General features: G+C 42.9%; 1 protein-coding gene across 1 annotated transcript in view; it reads right to left on the bottom strand.

Moving 5' to 3' along the window:
- Meiob (meiosis specific with OB-fold) overlaps positions 1-17,863 on the bottom strand; it is a 33,247-nt gene extending 15,384 nt beyond the window's left edge. The window contains exons 1-6 of the mRNA XM_048332038.1: positions 17,793-17,863; positions 11,344-11,419; positions 7,673-7,730; positions 5,551-5,682; positions 3,479-3,551; positions 1,257-1,452 (exon numbers count right to left, since the gene is read on the bottom strand). Coding sequence (XP_048187995.1) covers positions 1,257-1,452; positions 3,479-3,551; positions 5,551-5,682; positions 7,673-7,730; positions 11,344-11,419; positions 17,793-17,836 — 579 coding nt within the window. The 5' untranslated portion in view covers positions 17,837-17,863. The remainder of the gene's footprint in view (positions 1-1,256; positions 1,453-3,478; positions 3,552-5,550; positions 5,683-7,672; positions 7,731-11,343; positions 11,420-17,792) is intronic.
- Positions 17,864-18,591: the final 728 nt, after the last annotated feature.

Genomic DNA, 18,591 nt, shown 5'->3' with positions numbered 1-18,591 from the left:
TGGGTTCGATTCCCCAGCACCACATATACAGAAAATGGCCAGAAGTGGTGTTGTGACTCAAGTGGCAGAGTGCTAGCCTTGAGCAAAAAGAAGCCAGGGACAGTGCTCAGGTCCTGAGTCCAAGGCCCAGGACTGGCAAAAAAATAATAATAAAATAAAAAATAATGTAGTGGCATTAAGCAGAACTATGGAGAAATTTAACACAAGGGGAAGTGATTAAAAACAGAGGAGGAGACTAAAACCTGAAGTGATTTCTCCTGTGTTTCAAGATTGCCATATAGCATGCTGATCCCTCTATCCTAACATATTGTGCTCTACTGTGCCAGGCTGGGGCTAGGGTGGAAAACAAAACAGATGTGGCATGTGCATCCACTAACTTCTCTCCAGCAGAGCATGAACCCCCCCAGCCAGGATTCAATCTTGAGATGAAACTTTACCTATAACACTGGCCACAAAAGGTGCATAAGTCTATGCGTCTTTTGAGATTCCTTCTTCCCTATGTTTGAGAAATTATTCTTGTTCCTTTAAATTTTGTGCATACACTTTATTTTGTGAGGCTTTACTCTTATTTTGGGAGTGGTATGGATTGAAATAAGTGCCTTACATATACTAGGCAAGAGCTGAAGCACTGAGCTGCAGGCTCTGTGAAGATTTTCTGTTGAGGTCCACCTCTAAATCTTTGCACAGTGCCTTGGTCTGTTACACAGACTGTACTTACATAGCCCAGAATTTTCCTCAGTGATCACTGAGATGGATTCTGACAGAGCAGAAGGTGATGTGTTCTTGGGTCCTGCCTCTCATCAGCATGGCCCCTTCTCAGCAGCCCTACCCAGTACAAGGAGCGTTCTCCCTTCCTCCTCCATCTCTGCACAGTCTGAGAACACATGTACCTAGTATCTCCTTGACCTATTCAACCACATTCCTCCAGGGAACATCCTGCCTTTTCTAGTCAGTAAGCTAGTATCCTTTTTATTTATGTGTTTCTTTAACCCAATTATGAAAGCTTTCAAGTAGTGCATTATTTATGAATGGCAAATCCTGCATTTAGCATTCAAATATGATTTTATTTTGTTAAGTCATTCAGCAGGTAAAATGCTACATTCCTTTTAATGAAAAATGTTACTATTTTCTTAATACCACTTACTACTGTGATAGGAAAAATTGCCCCAGCTGGTCCTGAGCATTAACTCTAAATTTAATTAGGTGACAGAGTACTCCAACATATTGCATTTGGATTTGCTATGATTTTGACTTACCCATCGCACAGCTGCGAGCACATTAATAATCCTCCCATCAAGGCTGTGTCCATTTGCAGTGATGTCACCCAATGAATAATAATCTCGAGACTCTTTAACAGGTAAGTGTATCAAAGAAAGTAACTTGGTGTCCACTTCATAACTGGAACAAACTTTCACCATTGAGTGATTCTCACTGAGCAATAGTTTATAGTTGCTAAATTGCAAAAACACATTTAAAAAATTAATGTTTTTTTATTTATTTTCTAATCATAAAGATCTTATTACTGAACAGTATTGTGCAGTTGCATTTGCCTTTGTTTCCTTTTTTCAAGAAAAGTCTTGCTTTTGTTTTTGTTTTTTGTTTATTGAGAGGGTTAAACTATAGAGGTATTTTAAATCATATACTATAAGAACCATTTTTTTTCATTTCACTATATATATTTTTATTTATTTTATTTTATTTTGCCAGTCCTGGCGCTTGGACTCAGGGCCTGAGCACTGTCCCTGGCTTCTTTTTGCTCAAGGCCAGCGCTCTACCACTTGAGCCACAGCACCTCTTCTGGCCTTTTCTATATATGTGGTGCTGAGGAAACAATCCCAGGGCTTCATGTATATGAGGCAAGCACTCTTGCCACTAGGCCATATTCCCAGCCCTCATTATATTTTTAAAGTCAAAAGTTATAAAACACTTTTCCTACACATTTGGGTAATAAAAGTGTTAATATTTCATCAAAAAAGTTACTATCAAATGATGTTTTATATAAAACTGCTTCCAAATTTAAAGGTCAATTATATTTTTGTTTGTGTGTTTTTTGTTTTTTGCCAGTCCTAGGCCGTGAACTCAGGGCCTGAGCACTGTCCCTGGCTTCTTTTTTGCTCAAGGCTAGCACTCTGCCACTTGAGCCAGAACGCCACTTCTGGCCATTTTCTGTATATGTGGTGCTGAGGAATCGAACCCAGGGCCTCATGTATACGAGGCAAGTACTCTTGCCACTAGGCCATATTTCCAGCCCCTGTGTTTTTGTTTTTGCCAGTCCTGGGGCTTGAACTCAGGGCCTGAGCGCTATCCCTGAGCTGCTTCTGCTCAAAGCTAGCACTCTACCCCTTGAACCACAGCGCCACTTCTGGCCTTTTCTGTGAATGTGGTACTGAGGAATGGAACCCAGGACTTCATGCATGCTAGGCAAGCACTCTACCACTAAGCCACATCCCCATCCCTCAATTATATTTTTTTGTTATAGAGGAACATAGTTATAAGCCAGCTGGGACAGAAAAGTCCATGAGGGGTGTGAGTAATAAATCTGAACAAGAGCATGAGGCCTTGAATGCAGGAAGGCAGGGAGGGAGGGTACATAAACCAGGTGTCTGTGGTTCATGCCTGTAATCCTAGCTATTCAGAAAGCTGAGATCTAAGGATTCACAGTTCACTTGATCACTCTACCCCTTGGGCCACAGCTCTACTTCTGTCTTTTGTGGTACTTAATTGGAGAAAGAGTCTCATAGACTCTCCTGCCCAATCTAGCTTCAGACAGCAATCCTTAGATCTCAGCCTCCTGAGTAGCTACGGACAGGTGTGAGCCATCAGTGCTGGGCCACATAATTTTATATAAAGAATTTGAGCATCTATAGATTTTAGTAGCTTCAGGTGACTCTGGATGCCATCCTCCAGATATATTAAGGGAAGATTACCAAAAAACAAATTAATTTTTGTGTAATTTTGCATCAAAGTAAATTATCTCCTTTATCTCAAACATAAATATTGTAACAGAAAATTAGACTTTTCATTTTCAAATTGAAGTAGAGCTAGGATGTGCCTCAGGTGGCAGAATACCAGCCTGACAAGATCAAGGCTCTGGGTTCAAACCCCAACACTCTCAAAAAAGAAAAAGAAAAAGTCTTCTAATTGAAGGACAAAATGCTAATCATTCTCTGCTAATGATATGATATAAAATTGTTATTAGTGATCATTCTAGTACAAATATCTCCAGGACTTATTTGTTTTATTTTTGTTGCCAGTCCTGGGGCATGAACTCAGGACTTGAGCACTGTCCCTGGCTTCTTTTTTGCTCAAGGTTAGCACTCTACCTCTTGAGCCACAGCGCCACTTCTGGCCTTTTCTATATATGTGGTGCTGAGAAATCAAACCCAGGGCTTCATGTATATAAGGCGAGCACTTTACCCCTAGGCCATATCCCCAACCCCTAGTAGTACAAATACCTCTTTGCAAGATATATATTTACCTAGGAGTTCCAGGGCTGAACTTTTCTTCTCTTTCAAATTCCTTTCTTTGGATTAAGGGATTTTCAATTATCACTAAAAGAGAGGGCAAATTGTGGTAGCATCACAAAACTGTAACAGGATTAAATGAAAACTGAGTGTGACTAACAATGAACTGCACCGTGATTCTAACTTCTGAGCTAGCTGGAGAGACCTGTGTCCTCCTCAGCCTTTGTCTCACATCACTGTAATGAATGGAAATTTGGGGGTGCAGCCATTTATTTGATAAGTTTTGCTTTGTGTTTAAGCCCAGTAAGTGACTCAAACTAATGTTACTTCATTGATTCAGTTTCACTTGATATTGATTTGGTTACAACATGCCATTCAATAAAACAAACACTTAGCTAACTTTCACACTAGAGAGCAAGGTAAAACTCAGAAAAGTTCACTAAGATGTAAGCTCAGCTACTTACTGGCTTTGTGAACTCAAAATGTTAAGGATTCAACTTCCCCATAGCCCAAATTCAACTGTGTGGTGTGTGCATGTTGTGTGTGTGTGTGTGTGTGTGTGTGTGTGTGTGTGTGTGTGCTGGTCCTGGGAACACAGGGCCTGGGCATTGTCCCAGAGCTCTTCCAGGCTTGAGCTCTAGCCCTTTGAGCCACAGCTCCATTTCTGCTTTTCTGGTGGTTAATTGGGGATAAGAATCTCAAGGGCTGGGAACTTGGCTTAGCAGTAGAGTGCTTGCCTTGCATGTATCAAGCCCTGGGTTCTATTCCTCAGTACCACAGAAACAGAAAAGGCTGGAAGTGGCGCTATGGCTCAAGTGGTATAGCATTAGCCTTGAGCAAAAAGAAGCTCAGGGGCTGGGAATATGGCCTAGTGGCAAGAGTGCTTGCTTCGTATACATGAGGCCCTAGGTTCGATTCACCAGCACCACATAAACAGAAAAGGCGGAAGTGATGTTGTGGCTCAAGTAGCAGAGTGTTAGCCTTGAGCTCCAAGGACAGTACTCAGGCCCTGAGTTCAAGGCTCAGGACTGGCAAAAAAAAATAGAATCTCAAGGACTTTCCTACCCTGGTTGGCTTTGAACTGTGATCTTCAGATCTCAGCTTCCTGAGGAGCTAGGATTACAGACATGCCCCACCAGTGCCCAGCTTCTTGTTTCTTGTATAAGCTAGAACTGTCATCTATTAAGGAACTAAGTTTATACTTTGTATGAGTCATTTAACATTTCCAAGAACTTAATCAGGTATTGTATCACAGCTGAGGCCATATGATTAAGAAATGTTCTCAAATGCACAATGTAAATAAATGTGCAAACTTAGATTTGAAACCAGATCAATGTTTTCAGAATCCTTGTTCTTCCTGTAATCAGAAAGACACTGTGGTGAAGGGAATATGCAAAAGATTTCATATTCCAACTAAAGCAAAGTTCTTAAAATTTAAATATCAATTTTTATCAGAATTTAGTCAGTGTCACTGTTATGTGTTTAGAAAAGCAATTGTAATAATGATAGGAATTAATGCAAACTGAATTGTGATATGCTAGTAAAATATGACTTATCACATCTCTACACTTCAAGTAACATATCAAGTGTTGTGTTAATGTTCTTCATATTTGGCTTTTTTTCTGATACGATTCTAGAGACTTATGAGCTGTGTTTTATTTCATTGTGAGTTCTTCAGTATAGCTATCAAAAACAAACCACAGGAAAAATACTGTGGCTGAAACAGTTTAAGAATCAGTGCTAGGGCTGGGAATATGGCCTAGTGACAAGGGTGCTTGCTTGCCTTGCATACATGAAGCCCTGAGTTCGATTCCCCAGCACCACATTTATAGAAAACGGCCAGAAGTGGCGCTGTGCCTCAAGTGGCAGAGCGCTAGCCTTGAGCAAAAAGAAGCCAGAGACAGTGCTCAGGCCCTGAGTCCAAGCCCAGGACTGGCAAAAAAAAAAAAAAAGAATCAGTGCTAGTCTGAAGCAGAGCAATGTAACTAAACATTAATATTCTTGAAAAAAAAAAAAAGGCAACCACATGCTAGAAGTGAGGATGCAGGGGTTGAAGGGCAGGTAAAAATAATCAACATTAACTTACCACAGTCACCAACCCTAAAGCTGTCAGAAAGTGGCCTGACATAATCTTCTTTGCCCCAGGATGCTACATTTACAAAATGGGCTGGTGAATCACGAATGGTGAAACTGAAAGTATATCTTTCTGATCCAAAATCTAAGGGAAGACCAATGCTTTTATTTTTTTGGATGAAGTTTTATTTTAACTTTGAATAAATGATTTGTCTAATCACATGATTTTTGATGATCATTATGACTAAAATATAAATACATAGTAGAAAATGCTATTTCTTATTATCTCTTTCTCCTTCTTCCTCCCCCGCCCCTCCCTTCACTCTTTCTCTATCTTAGCCATTCTGGGACAGGTCCTCTAGCTTGGTAGGCAGGTGCTCTACCTCTGGAGTCAGACTCACAGCCCTTTTGGGATTTTGTTGTTATTCTTGGTTTTTTGTTTTTTGTTTTTGCCAGTCCTGGGGCTTGGACTCAGGGCCTGAGCACTGTCCATGGCTTCTTTTTGCTCAAAGCTAGCACTTTGCCACTTGAGCCACAGCACCACTTCTGGCCATTTTCTGTATATGTGGTGCTGGGGAATTGAACCCAGGGCTTCATGTATACAAGGCAAGCACTCTTGCCACTAGGCCATGTCCCCTGCCCTTGTTGTTGTTCTTATGTTTCAGGTAGTTCTTGCATTTGTACCCAGGGCTCAAGTACAAAGCTTAAGCACAAAAAGCCCAAGTGAGAGTATAAAGCCCTAAGTTTAAATCCCAGTACTGGACAAAAAGGAAAACAAACCAGGCACCAGTGGCTCATACTTGTAATCTTAGCTTCTCAGGAGGCTGAGATCTGAGGATTGCGGTTCAAAGCCAGCCCAGGCAGAAAAGTACATGAGACTCTTATCTCCAATAAACTACTCAAAAAAAGCTGGAAGTGAAACTATGGCTCAAGTGGTGAGCACGAGCCTTGAGCATAAAGAGATTCAGGGACAGTGCCCAGGCCCTGAGTTCAAGCTCCAGGGCAGGAAAAAAATTTTTTTTAATTAAAACAAAAGCAAATTTAATCTTAGATTATGTTTTGGTAGTCCTAAAACTCTTGTGCAGGTCCAGTTACTTCATAAGAACTGATAAGAGGCTGGGAATGTGGTTTGGTGGTAGAGTGCTTGCCTAGCATGCATGAAGCCCTGGGTTCAGTTCCTCAGTACCATATACACAGAATAAGCCAGAAGTGGCGCTGTGACTCAAGTGGTAGAGTGCTAGCCTTGAGCAAAAAGAAACCAGGGACAGTGCCCAGGCCCTGAGTTTAAGCCCCAGGACTGGCACGAGTACACACACACACACACACACACACACACATACACACACACTAGAATTAACTGAAAATTAACTTTTCCACACACAAATTAACTAATTGAAAATTAATCAATTAACTTTTCCACACACAAAAGATGGATTTCCTTCAGAGAACTTTGTCTCATTGTTTAAGTCATCACATAAATATTGCTGCCACACACTTTCCTTCGGGTACTATTCTATCGTGATACCTCCCTGCTCAAAAACCTTCACCCTCCTCACTGCCTTATTTGAGATTTATATATGCATTTGTCTCCTTTTAGGCTGAAAGTACCAGTGAACACAGAGTGTCTTCCTTACTGTAGGCCACACATCACCCTTACCTGCATGAACTCATTTAATCCCCATATCACTTTCATTCATCCCCACCTCACAAGGAGTGGTGGAGAGAGAGCTTAGAGCACTCAGTCACTCTTGCTCCACATTTATCCACTTAGACAGTGTCCCATTGGAAGATGATATGAGACTACAATTTCTATTTTACCTTTACTAAGGGGAGGTGCTAATTAAACTAATGTTGAGACAAGCTAATGAGATGGCCAATGTAATTAACTATTTTTATATTTCGATACTAAAAATCAATAAAATGATCTATAAAGGCAATACAAATATGATCTATAAAATAAATAAAAATATGATCTATCCTCATTCTCATGCATGGGCATGTCATACACGCATGACATGATCTTTGCTCTTAGGAGATTAAGCAGGCATGGGAAATGTAATCAGTTAAATATACTTTGCTACAGACACAAGCCACAGTTGATGAAAAATGAGGCAAAAAGTTAAACAGAACTCAGCTTTTTCTGTCTGGAAAGCCTTTGACATCTGTTTTCCCAATAACTATACCGATTATTTTCTGAAAAACAAAAGAATATAGGAGATCAATATTAAACACAGATGTAGATGGTAAATTTAATTTCATTGGATTGTTATATTTTACTGGCTCTAACAAACATTTTTGATTAGGAAGCATTTAAATGTATTTATTCCAGAAAACATGTAAAAGAATTTCATAAATGCTCAACCTTACAAGGAATAGTATAAAGTAACAAGACAGTTAGCTGCTATTACAAATGTAATTGTTTGATACTTGGCATGTTTCTAGTTTACTTTCAATCACTAGGTGGAGCACACTAACTGCCCTAAGCTGTTGATCCTTACTGAATTCAACCAGAGCACATGTACAGTGTGATTTCATTTGCTATGGTCTTCAAAGCTGTCCCTTTTATAAAATTTAATGCTAAAATTAAATTGCTTAGTTTCTTGATCCAAACATGCTGGAAGTAACATAAATTACAGTGTAACAAAGCATATTAATATAGTATACATATTTAATATTATATATATTCATATATATTGCTACTAATAAATTTAAATTCTAAAGTCCTGGATCTTCAATTTTAAAGGTACTAATGTCTCCTTAAAAGTGGTAGTGGGTGGGGGGGGCCGGCTGGGAAGATGGCCTAGTGGTAGAGTGCTTGCCTCGAATACATGAAGCCCTGGGCTCGATTCCTCAGTACCACATAAACAGAAAAAGCCAGAAGTGGCGGCGCTGTGGCTCAAGCGGTAGAGTGCTAGCCCTGAGCAGAAAGAAGCTCAGGGACAGTGCCCAGGCCCTGAGTTCAAGCTCTAGGACTGGCAAAAAAAAAAAAGTTGTAATGTCCTCCTTAGTGACTACCAAAGCAAAAATTGTAATTTTAAAATATGGGGCTGGGAGTATGGCCTAGTGGCAAGAGTGCTTGCCTCCTACACATGAAGCTCTCAGTTCGATTCCCCAGCACCACATATATGGAAAACGGCCAGAGGGGGCACTGTGGCTCAGGTGGCAGAGTGCTAGCCTTGAGCAAGAAGAGACCAGGGACAGTGCTCAGGCCCTGAGTCCAAGGCCCAGGACTGGCCAAAAAAAAAAAAAAAAAAAAAGTGCTTTAAGGGGGCTGGGAATATGGTCTAGTGGCAAGAGTGCTTGCCTTGTATACATGAAGCGCTCGGTTTGATTCCCCAGCACCACATATATAGAAAACGGCCAGAAGTGGCGCTGTGGTTCAAGTGGCAGAGTGCTGGCCTTGAGTAAAAAGAAGCCAGGGACAGTGCTCAAGCCCTGAGTTCAAGGACTGGCCAAAAAAAAATAAATGTGCTTTAAGAAATAAAAATAAGGGGGCTGGGGATATAGCCTAGTGGCAGAAGTGCCTCCCTTGGATACACGAGGCCCTAGGTTCGATTCCCCATCACCACATATACAGAAAACAGCCAGAAGCGGCGCTGTGGCTCAAGTGGCAGAGTGCTAGCCTTGAGCGGGAAGAAGCCAGGGACAGTGCTCAGGCCCTGAGTCCAAGGCCCAGGACTGGCCAAAAAAAAAAAAAAAGAAATAAAAGAAATAAAAATAAGGGGCTGGGAATATAGCCTAGTGGTAAAGTGCTTGCCTCATATACATGAACCCCTGGGTTCTATTCCTCAGCAACACATATATAGAAAAAAGCTGGAAGTGGCGCTGTGGCTCAAGTGGTAGAGTGCTAGCCTTAAGCAAAAAGAAGCCAGGGACAGTGTTCAGGCTCCGAGTCCATGCCCCAGGACTGGCAACAAAAACAAAACAAAAAAATAATAATAAAGCCCGGCAGCAGTGGCTCATGCCTATAATCATAACTACTCAGGAGGCTTAGCTCTTAGGATCACAGTTCAAAGCCAACCTGGGAAGGAAAGTCCATCACACTCTTATCTCCAATGAACCACCACAAAACCAGAAGTAGCACTGTGGCTCAAGGTGGTAGAGAACTAGCCTGAGCAAAAAGAGTTCAGGGACAGCACTCAAGCATTGACTTCAAGCCCCACAACCAATAAAAAATAAAAAGTAAAAAAAAAAACAAAAAAAAAAAAAACAGGGCTGGGGATATGGCCTAGTGGCTAGAGTGCTTGCCTCCTATACATGAAGCCCTGGGTTCGATTCCCAGCACCACATATACAGAAAATGGCCGGAAGTGGCACTGTGGCTCAAGTGGCAGAGTGCTAGCCTTGAGCAAAAAGAAGCCAGGGACAGGGCTCAGACCCTGAGTCCAAGCCCCAGGACTGGCCAAAAAAAACCAAACAGTTATCTTCCTTCAAAAGGAAAAACTGGCATTACTAAGTCTAGCCATTGATTTTAACCTTGCAATAATCTGTGACATTAAAAATATAATCAAGGGGCTGGGGATATGGCCTAGTGGTAAAGTGCTCACCTCATAAAAATATAATCATGTTTTTTTAATTATCACATTCTAGCTAAGCTCTTAGGCTCATCTTCCTACATTTTGGACAAATTGATACTATTTCATACACGCATGTAACTGAATTCTGTTGGAGAAACACTAACAGAAATGTTGAACAAACCTTTCTAACTTAAGACGAAATTATCAAATAGTTACTTTTCGGGCTGGGGATATGGCCTAGTGGCAAGAGAGCTTCCCTCGTATACATGAGGCCCTGGGTTCAATTCCCCAGCACCACATATACAGAAAACGGCCAGAAGTGGCACTGTGGCTCAAGTGGCAGAGTGCTAGCCTTGAGCAAAAAGAAGCCAGGGACAGTGCTCAGGCCCTGAGTTCAAGGCCCAGGACTGGCAATTAAAAAAAATAGTTACTTTTCAGGAAAAATGGTAGCAATAAATTCCTCGATGCACAAATTGTTAAAGTTATAGGTAAGTCTATCACATCTTAGGAAGTCTGATTTGCAAAAGTTAAGCAAATACCAGACTGATCAGAGAATAGGAAGACTAGGGAGTATGATAATTGCTTTACAGTGTATTAAACTTTATGATTCCACCTTCATTTTTTAAAATTAAATAATAGATTTAGTAGGTTATATGTCATCACTCCACAACTCCTCCCAAAATTTATAAAAGCAGCATAATGGCAAATATTTTAATACATTGTTATTTGATTACAGCATTGCACTCCTAACCAAAAATGGTTTAATTTTACAATATCAAATTTGAGCATTTACTAAAACAATCTTTTTTTTTTTTTTACCAGCCCAGGGGCTTGGGACTTGGGACCTGAACACTGTCCCTGGTTACTTTTTGCTCAATGCTAGCACTCTACTTTTTGAGCCACAGAGGCACTTCTGACTTTTTCTGCTTATGTGATACTGAGGAATTGAACCCAGGGCTTCATGCATGCTAGGCAAGCACTCTACCACTAAGCCACATTCCCAGCCCCCAAACTATCTTTTTATTTAATATCAAACTAACACAAAAGTCTTGGTCATTTTGAACAACTGCTAACCATATCTACAATGATGTCTCCTGCTCTATAGAGAGAAGATTAAATTTTAGGTTTAGATTTAAGAATGCTTAATATCTACAGTTATATTAATGAATAATTATATGTTTACCAATTTTATAAGAATGTGTCCAATAAATTAACTGTGTCAACTTGCTACCACACTTTGCTTCTCATGAGAATAATCAAACCAGTTTTGAAACCAGAATTGAAACTTACCAGATTAGCCATATTTGGCTGCAGATCTGCAAGTGTAGTAAAGGTCCTCAAAGCAAAGGAACTTGCCATATTCAATCTGCACTTTTAGAAAATATAATTTAGACATATAAATTAAATATCTGAAATAATCGTGAAAATTTTCAAATATTAAAAAAAAACTACATGATTTAGTCAGATCTGCAAGCCAACTATTTTTATAAAAATTAAGATGAGCCGGGTGCTGGTGGCTCACACCTGTAGCCCTAGCTACTCAGGAGGCTGAGATCTGAGGATAGCAGTTCAAAGCCAGCCCAGAAAGGAAAGTCCATGAGACTCTTATCTCTAATTAACCACCAGAAAACCAGAAGTAGCACTGTGGCTCAAAGTGGTAGAGCACTAGCCTTGAGCTGAAGAGCTCAGGGGCAGTGCCCAGGCCCAAAGTTCAAACCCCATGACTGACAGAAAAAAAAGAAAAAAAAAAAAAACCTAAGGTGGGAAGATGTGACAAAGGTAGGCATCTACATGGCTGACCAGTTGGAGTGAGGCAATATGAAGAGACACATTTACCCATTGAAAGAAAGCATTGATTACTTGACTTGTACTTTTTTTTTTTTTTCACCAGTCCTAGGGCATGGACTCAGGGCCTGAGCACTATCCCTGGCTTCATTTTTGCTCAAGGCTAGCATTCTACCACTTGAGCCACAGCTCCACTTCCAGCCTTTTCTGTTTATGTGGTGCTGAGGTATCAAACCCAGGGCTTCAGGCATGTAAGGTGAGCACTCTACCACTGAGCCATATTCCCAGCCCTGGAAAGTTTTTTATTGTAGTGATGAAATGTAAATTGATACAGATTGTCTTTTTTTTTTGCTTGTTTGGTTTTGTTTTTGTTGCCAGTTCCGGGGCTTGAACTCAGGGCCTGAGCACTGTCCCTGGCTTCTTTTTGCTCAAGGCTAGCACTCTGCCACATGAACTACAGCGCCACTTGCGGCTTTTTCTATATATATGTGGTGCTTGAGGAATCGAACCCAGGGCTTCATGTATATGAGACGAGCACTTTACCACTAGGCCATATTCCCAGCCCCAGACTGTCTTTTTGGTTGGTGGTGGTGGTATAAGGTTTGAACTCAGGGCTTCACGCTTGCTAGGCAGGAGCTTGCCCCTTGAGTTCTTCAAATTTTTACCCTTTAGCTTCTCTTGGTGATTTGGCCAGTAACATATGTATGACCTTTTTGAAATTCTTTCACTTCCCACAATTATTTGAGGAATGTGGCAGAGAGAACTACATTTCCCAGGTACAGGGACCTCCCTCTTCTTCATTTCCCCTGCCTGTATGATGCTACGGCCGCTCTCACTGCCTTGATCCAGATGCAGCCCCTCTTCCTGAATGCTCTCCACTCGCATGACACCTTCCCAACTTTCCTATCTGGGAGAGTGTCCTCCAATTCCTCAGGTCTCAAGGAGAGGCTCATCCTGGGGCCCATCTCAACTATCCCTGCCTTCACCTCTCAGCAGTCTTGTTGCTATCAGTTGTAGAACTCTAGCACTCTACCACTTCAAGCCCCTCTCCACTTCCATTTTTCTGGTGGTTAATTGGTGATTCTTGCCCTGGCTTACTTTGAACTGCAAACCTCAGATCTCAGCCTCCTGTGTAGCTAGGTTACAGGCATGAGCCACTGGTGCCCAGCAAAATGGTTTTAATTCCTAGTTGTTACTTGTAAACTATTATTAGAAACTTGGTTCATGAGAGCAGGCATACATACTATGTTTTCAATAGTCCTTATTGAATATTTGTAAACTCAAATTAATCTCTTAAAAAATCCAACTTTTAGTTGCTTTTGGATAAATAAGATTTTTTTTTTTTTAGTTTTTGCCAATCTTGGGGCTTGAACTCAGGGCCTGGGCACTACTACCACTGAGACTCTTTGTGCTCAAGGCTAGCTCTTTACCACTTGAGCCACAACACCACTTCCAGCTTTATATGAGTAGTTTAGTGAAGTTAAGAGTCTCATGAACTTTGCTGCCTAGGCTGGTTTTGAACCCCAATCCTCAGATCTGATCTCAGCCTCCTGGGTAGCTATGATTATAGGTGTGAGCCACTGGTGCCCGGTTTAAATATGAATTCTTGTTACTACTTTTTATTCCATGTTAAATTTATATCAGGCATTTAAGTTATAGGGTATGGCACAAAATTGCTCTCTGCCAGGTTATACAAAGTATTTTTCCAGCCTCTTACCATAAACCATAAACTTTGTAACAAACTTTGATAAGAATAGTCTGTTTTTTTTCTCATAGTTTCAATGTTTTAATTCTTGCTACTTCAATGGGAATTTGGCAAGTTTTGCCTTATAAAATTCGCTGACATAGGAACACTATTGGAGTAGTGAAAAGTGAAAATGTAGGGGCACCTAGGAGGGGAAGGGGAGGGAGAGAGGGAGAGGAGGAGGGAAAGAGGAAAGGAAAAATGTGCAGCTCCTATTCAAATCTCATTTCCAAAAGTTTACATTGTATGCCTTCCTCACAATACATCTTGTAATTGATAAGGCCAAGATTTGGAAAAAAATCGTGTGTGTGCGAACACGCACGCACACTGGTACTGGGGCTTGAACTTGGGACCTGGGTGCTATCCCTGACTTTTATGCTCCAATGCTGGTTCACTATCACTTGAGCCGCACTCTACTCTGGCCTTTGTTGTTGTTGTTTATTTGAGAGAGGGGAGGCTGTTTAATTGGAGATAAGAGTCTCACAGACTTTGCTGCCCTGGCTGGCTTCAGTTCTCAGCTTCCTGAGCATCTAGAATGACAGGTGTGAGCCACCGACTCAGAGCTGAGGGAAAATTCTAGAACAGGGATCTAAGCCCCGAGTTTTCTTTTTCATTCTATTTTCAGTTCACCCTTCTGGGGTTTGGATGATTGCAACTGCTTCACTATAAAAGCTCGGCCATGGGGGCCACGGGGGCTATGGGGGGGCACGAGGGGTCACGAGGGCCATGGTGGACACGCGTGGCGGGGCCGCTCTGCAAGAGCCTGTGACGGTGACTTCGTGGCTCGATCAGAACCCACCCGTGAGCGGGACTGTACACACGGGCGAGTGCACGAGCGAGGCGCACCTCCGGCAGGAGCGTGTGCATGTCCGGTCCTCACGCCTCACACCGCACACCCGGTGGGTGTCACCACAGACTTTCCCGGGACCCTACGCGCACCACCCCACCCCACCCCGCGCGGTCTGCTGCCCCTCTCCCGCGCTGGGGCCGAGCTCTGAGGGCAGGCCCGAGCGCACCGCGCGGGCTTCCTCACCGCGGCCCGCCCCTCAACCCTCAGAACCGAAGCAAGGCCTCGAGCCGCGGCCGCCGCCGTCACCCCCGCCGCCACCGCGGGCCGTCCGCACCGCAGCTCACCAGTGATGTCCCCGCTAGCCAGATGCTCCGTGCCGCCCTCCCCGGTGCCGCCCCGCAACCCGCGCCCCGCGCCTCGCTCCCCGCCGCTTCTCCACAGGAAGCCCGGCGACCACGCGACCACCACGCGCGACCGTTAGCACGAGACCCCGCCCTCCGCGTGCGCTGGCAGCTCCCGCCCCCATGCCGCGGCCCCGCCCACCAACGACACGCCTCTATCATCCTATTGGTCCCTCCGCCACAAAGTCCCGCCCCTTGCGTCGTGTTGGCTCCACCCCTCCCCGCGCCGACCACGCCTTCCAGGCGTGTGTGTCTGCTGAGACCCTGAAGTGGGACGGTGGAGTTGCGTCTTTGCCGGGCTCTTCAGGCTATCTCGACTGGGGAAATGGAGGAACCTGCACACGGTACGGACCACGTTCCTCGTGTACCATGAGATGCACTTACAGTACTGAGCATATAAACGGATAATGCAGTACTGTGTGTCCCTCTCATGATAGATGTGGCATGTCCATTTTACCAGGGAAATACTGGTATATGAAAATATATCAAAATCAGGGAATATGGCCTAGTGGCAAGAGTGCTTGTCTCGTATACATGAAGCCCTGGGTTCGATTCCCCAGCACCACATATATAGAAAAGGCCAGAGGTGGCGCTCTGGCTCAAGTGGTAGAGTGCTAGCCTTGAGCAAAAGCCAGGGACAGTGCTCAGGCCCTGAGTTCAAAGCCCAGGACGGGGGGGGGGGGGGTGGGGAGAGAGAGAGAGAAAAAGAGAGGGGGGGAAGGGAGAGGGGGAGAGGGGGAGGGGGAGGGAGAAAAAGAGAGAGAGAGAGAGCACTCTACCAGTTGGGCCACAGTGCCTCATCTGGCTTTTTCTATATATGTGGCAATGAGGAATCGAACCCAGGGCTTCCTGTATGCTAAGCAAGCACTCCACCACTAAGCCACTTCCCAGCCCCTGAAGTTGATATTTATTTATTTATTTTTATTTATTTATTTATTTGCCAGTCGTGGGCTTGGATTCAGGGCCTGAGCACTGTCCCTAGCTTCTTTTTGCTCAAGGCTAGCACTCTGCCACTTGAGCCACAGCGCCACGTCTGGCCATTTTCTATATATGTGGTGCTGGGGAACCGAACCCAGGGCTCCTGAAGCTGACATTAAAAAAAAAAAAAATGCTACTTCTGCGGCTTAAATTACTACCACGTGGAAATCTTTTTAGTCTAATGACTTGCTAAACTAACTTGTCCAGAGAGTACTTTGTCAACTATTGTCCATGTGTCATTGCTTTAATTTTTTTTTTTTAGTTTCTTCCTTAAGAAAACCAACTTTGTCAAATATGATGCAGCTATAAAAGAAAGGTGCAGTAGCGACAAGCTTTGTGTTATCATCAAAATAGTCTTTTAAAAAAATTTCCCAAAGCGGGCTGGGGATATGGCCTAGTGGCAAGAGACCTTGCCTCATATACATGAGGCCCTGGGTTCGATTCCCCAGCACCACATATACAGAAAACGGCCAGAAGTGGCGCTGTGGCTCAAGTGGTAGAGTGCTAGCCTTGAGCAAAAAGAAGCCAGGGACAGTGCTCAGGCCCTGAGTCCAAGCCCCAGGACCGGCAAAAAAAAAAAAAAAAAAAAAAAATTTCCCAAAGGGGCTGGGGATATGGCCTAGTGGCAAGAGTGGTTGTCTCGTATACATGAGGCCCTGGGTTCAATTCCCCAGCACCACATATATAGAAAATGGCCAGAAGTGGCGCTGTGGCTCAAGTGGCAGAGAACTAGCCTTGAGCAAAAAGAAGCCAGGGACAGTGCTCAGGCTCTGAGTCCAAGCCCCAGGACTGGCCAAAAAAAAAAAAAAAAAAATTTCCCAAATCATAATGGAAAGCAAAATAATCTTCCTACATCCACATCAGTACAATTTTAATGGAGGGGGAAAGCTCTCTAAAAATGTTCCATATTCCTTTCCAGTCTCTTTAAAAGAGCGTATCTTGATCTTTCCAAAAGAATGAACTGGCATTTTAAGTCAATTTTAAAGGAGAGGGATACAAAAGTATAAAAATAAATTTCATGCATTGCTTCACATTTGGACCTCAGTGGGGGAACCATATTTCAAATTTTTGTTTGAATTTTCTCATACTTCGGCAAATTAATTTTTGCTGAAAACTACATGACGTTCAGCGTGCAGATTCAGACTCATAGGTCACAACAACCCTTTCATGAGACAGGATGCTTCAAAATACAAGCCCAGAAAAGTGGAATGAATGGTTTACACTTATCAGTGTAAAATCAAGACTCTCCTTTCCTGGCAAAAAGAAATAGATTATTTATTTTATGTTGCATTAAAAAGTCAAAGTAATTGACTTGTTCTTAACAAAAGAATTGGCTTGTCAATGTATTTTGGAGGAACATGAGCAAAAATAGGTACAAGAAAAGCCTGTGTCTTGCCACTTGAAGTTGAAGTCAAGGGTGAATGAATAAAGGTCACAGCTGAACTAGCTGGTAGGGTGAACTAAAGAAATTTCAGAGCGCTGTCACCAACTCCCTAGAGCATGCTAGCTGCCAACCCACCTAGAAGCACGTCACAAAGGAAAGACGGGGAAAATGTGTGTACACATTAATTGTGGCAGAGTGCCCTTTAACTTTTTTTTTTTTCTCAAGCCTGGCGCTCTACTACCTGTGCCACAGCTCCACTTCTGGCCTTTTGCTGGTTAATTGAAGATAAGAGAATCTCATGAACTTCTGCCCATGCTGGCTTCGAACAACAATCCTCAAATCTCAGCATTTTATATAACTAGCATTAAACAAATAAAATAAATAACTAGGATTACAGGTGTGAGCCACCTAGCTAAATCTCTTTTTGTGTGTGTGTTTGTGTTTAGTTACCAGGAGAGGAAGGTGTGACAGGGTTTCACTTACAATTTTGAAGAAAAATCACTGCTACTTTCCTTCCTGTGTTAGTGTTTGTGCACATTGACTTTAGCTTCAAAAGGGTGCAGAGCAGGATTTTACAACCCTTCATTTTCAGTACCCTGAAAATAAAATATCAACATAGCTTATGGTTTAATCATAGCTTACAATTTTAGAAAATACATTGATTTGCCCCCAGACTCCATGGGCTTTAGAACAGAAGACATAAGAAGTCAGCCTTAGAGCTAAGAATAAAAGAAGCCAACCCAGTCATTTCTGTATCATAAAAACTTGTTTCCTCTCTTGAATAGTCATTTTATGACCCAAGGTCATAGCTGTGGCAAAATTTCACTGCAGCTTGAAAAATTCCCCAAGTCAACCCCATAATGTAAAAATCTTTCATTCCTTCCATTAAACAACTGGAAATGGATACCACCTGGACTCTCATAGTTGCTGTCAATAAAGTTCATTATAATTACACCAGGCTGTCACAAAAATGGCATGCCAGGGACAGGACAGATATCTTTAGGTCTCCACCTCATACAATCCCAGCCACTGATGGGGGTGCTGTCAAAGGCTCTGGGCCACTGATTACTTGGTAGGTGATGTTTTCTCATTCGTGTTTTCCCCAGGCCCTGAAAGGAGTTCAGCATCCCTGCCCCCCATGCTGCTCCTGCTCTCAGTCTCAACCTGGCAGCCGCCTTGGAGAACAGAGACAGCACCGAGTCAGAGCGTCTTGAGACAGGAGTCAAAATTCCCTCCCTGGGCCCTGCTACCCAGGCCTTTCTTATCATGTCCAGGTCTCACCTGAACAATTCTTCCCCCCCTCTCCCCCGCCTAAGACCTACCTGGACTCAAACTCAGTATGTGACATTTTTGCACATGGGTTTGAGATGAAGATTCACCAGACCTCACTTCTGACCACCAGACGGCACCTGCAGCCAGGGCTGTGTGCCTTTTACCCACAGCCCAGATTCGCCCT

Source organism: Perognathus longimembris, chromosome 23 (assembly GCF_023159225.1).
Source record: "Perognathus longimembris pacificus isolate PPM17 chromosome 23, ASM2315922v1, whole genome shotgun sequence".
Classification (NCBI taxonomy): domain Eukaryota; kingdom Metazoa; phylum Chordata; class Mammalia; order Rodentia; family Heteromyidae; genus Perognathus; species Perognathus longimembris.
The sequence above is the reverse complement of the archived record's forward strand: the minus strand, read 5'-3'. Positions and strand labels throughout refer to the sequence as shown.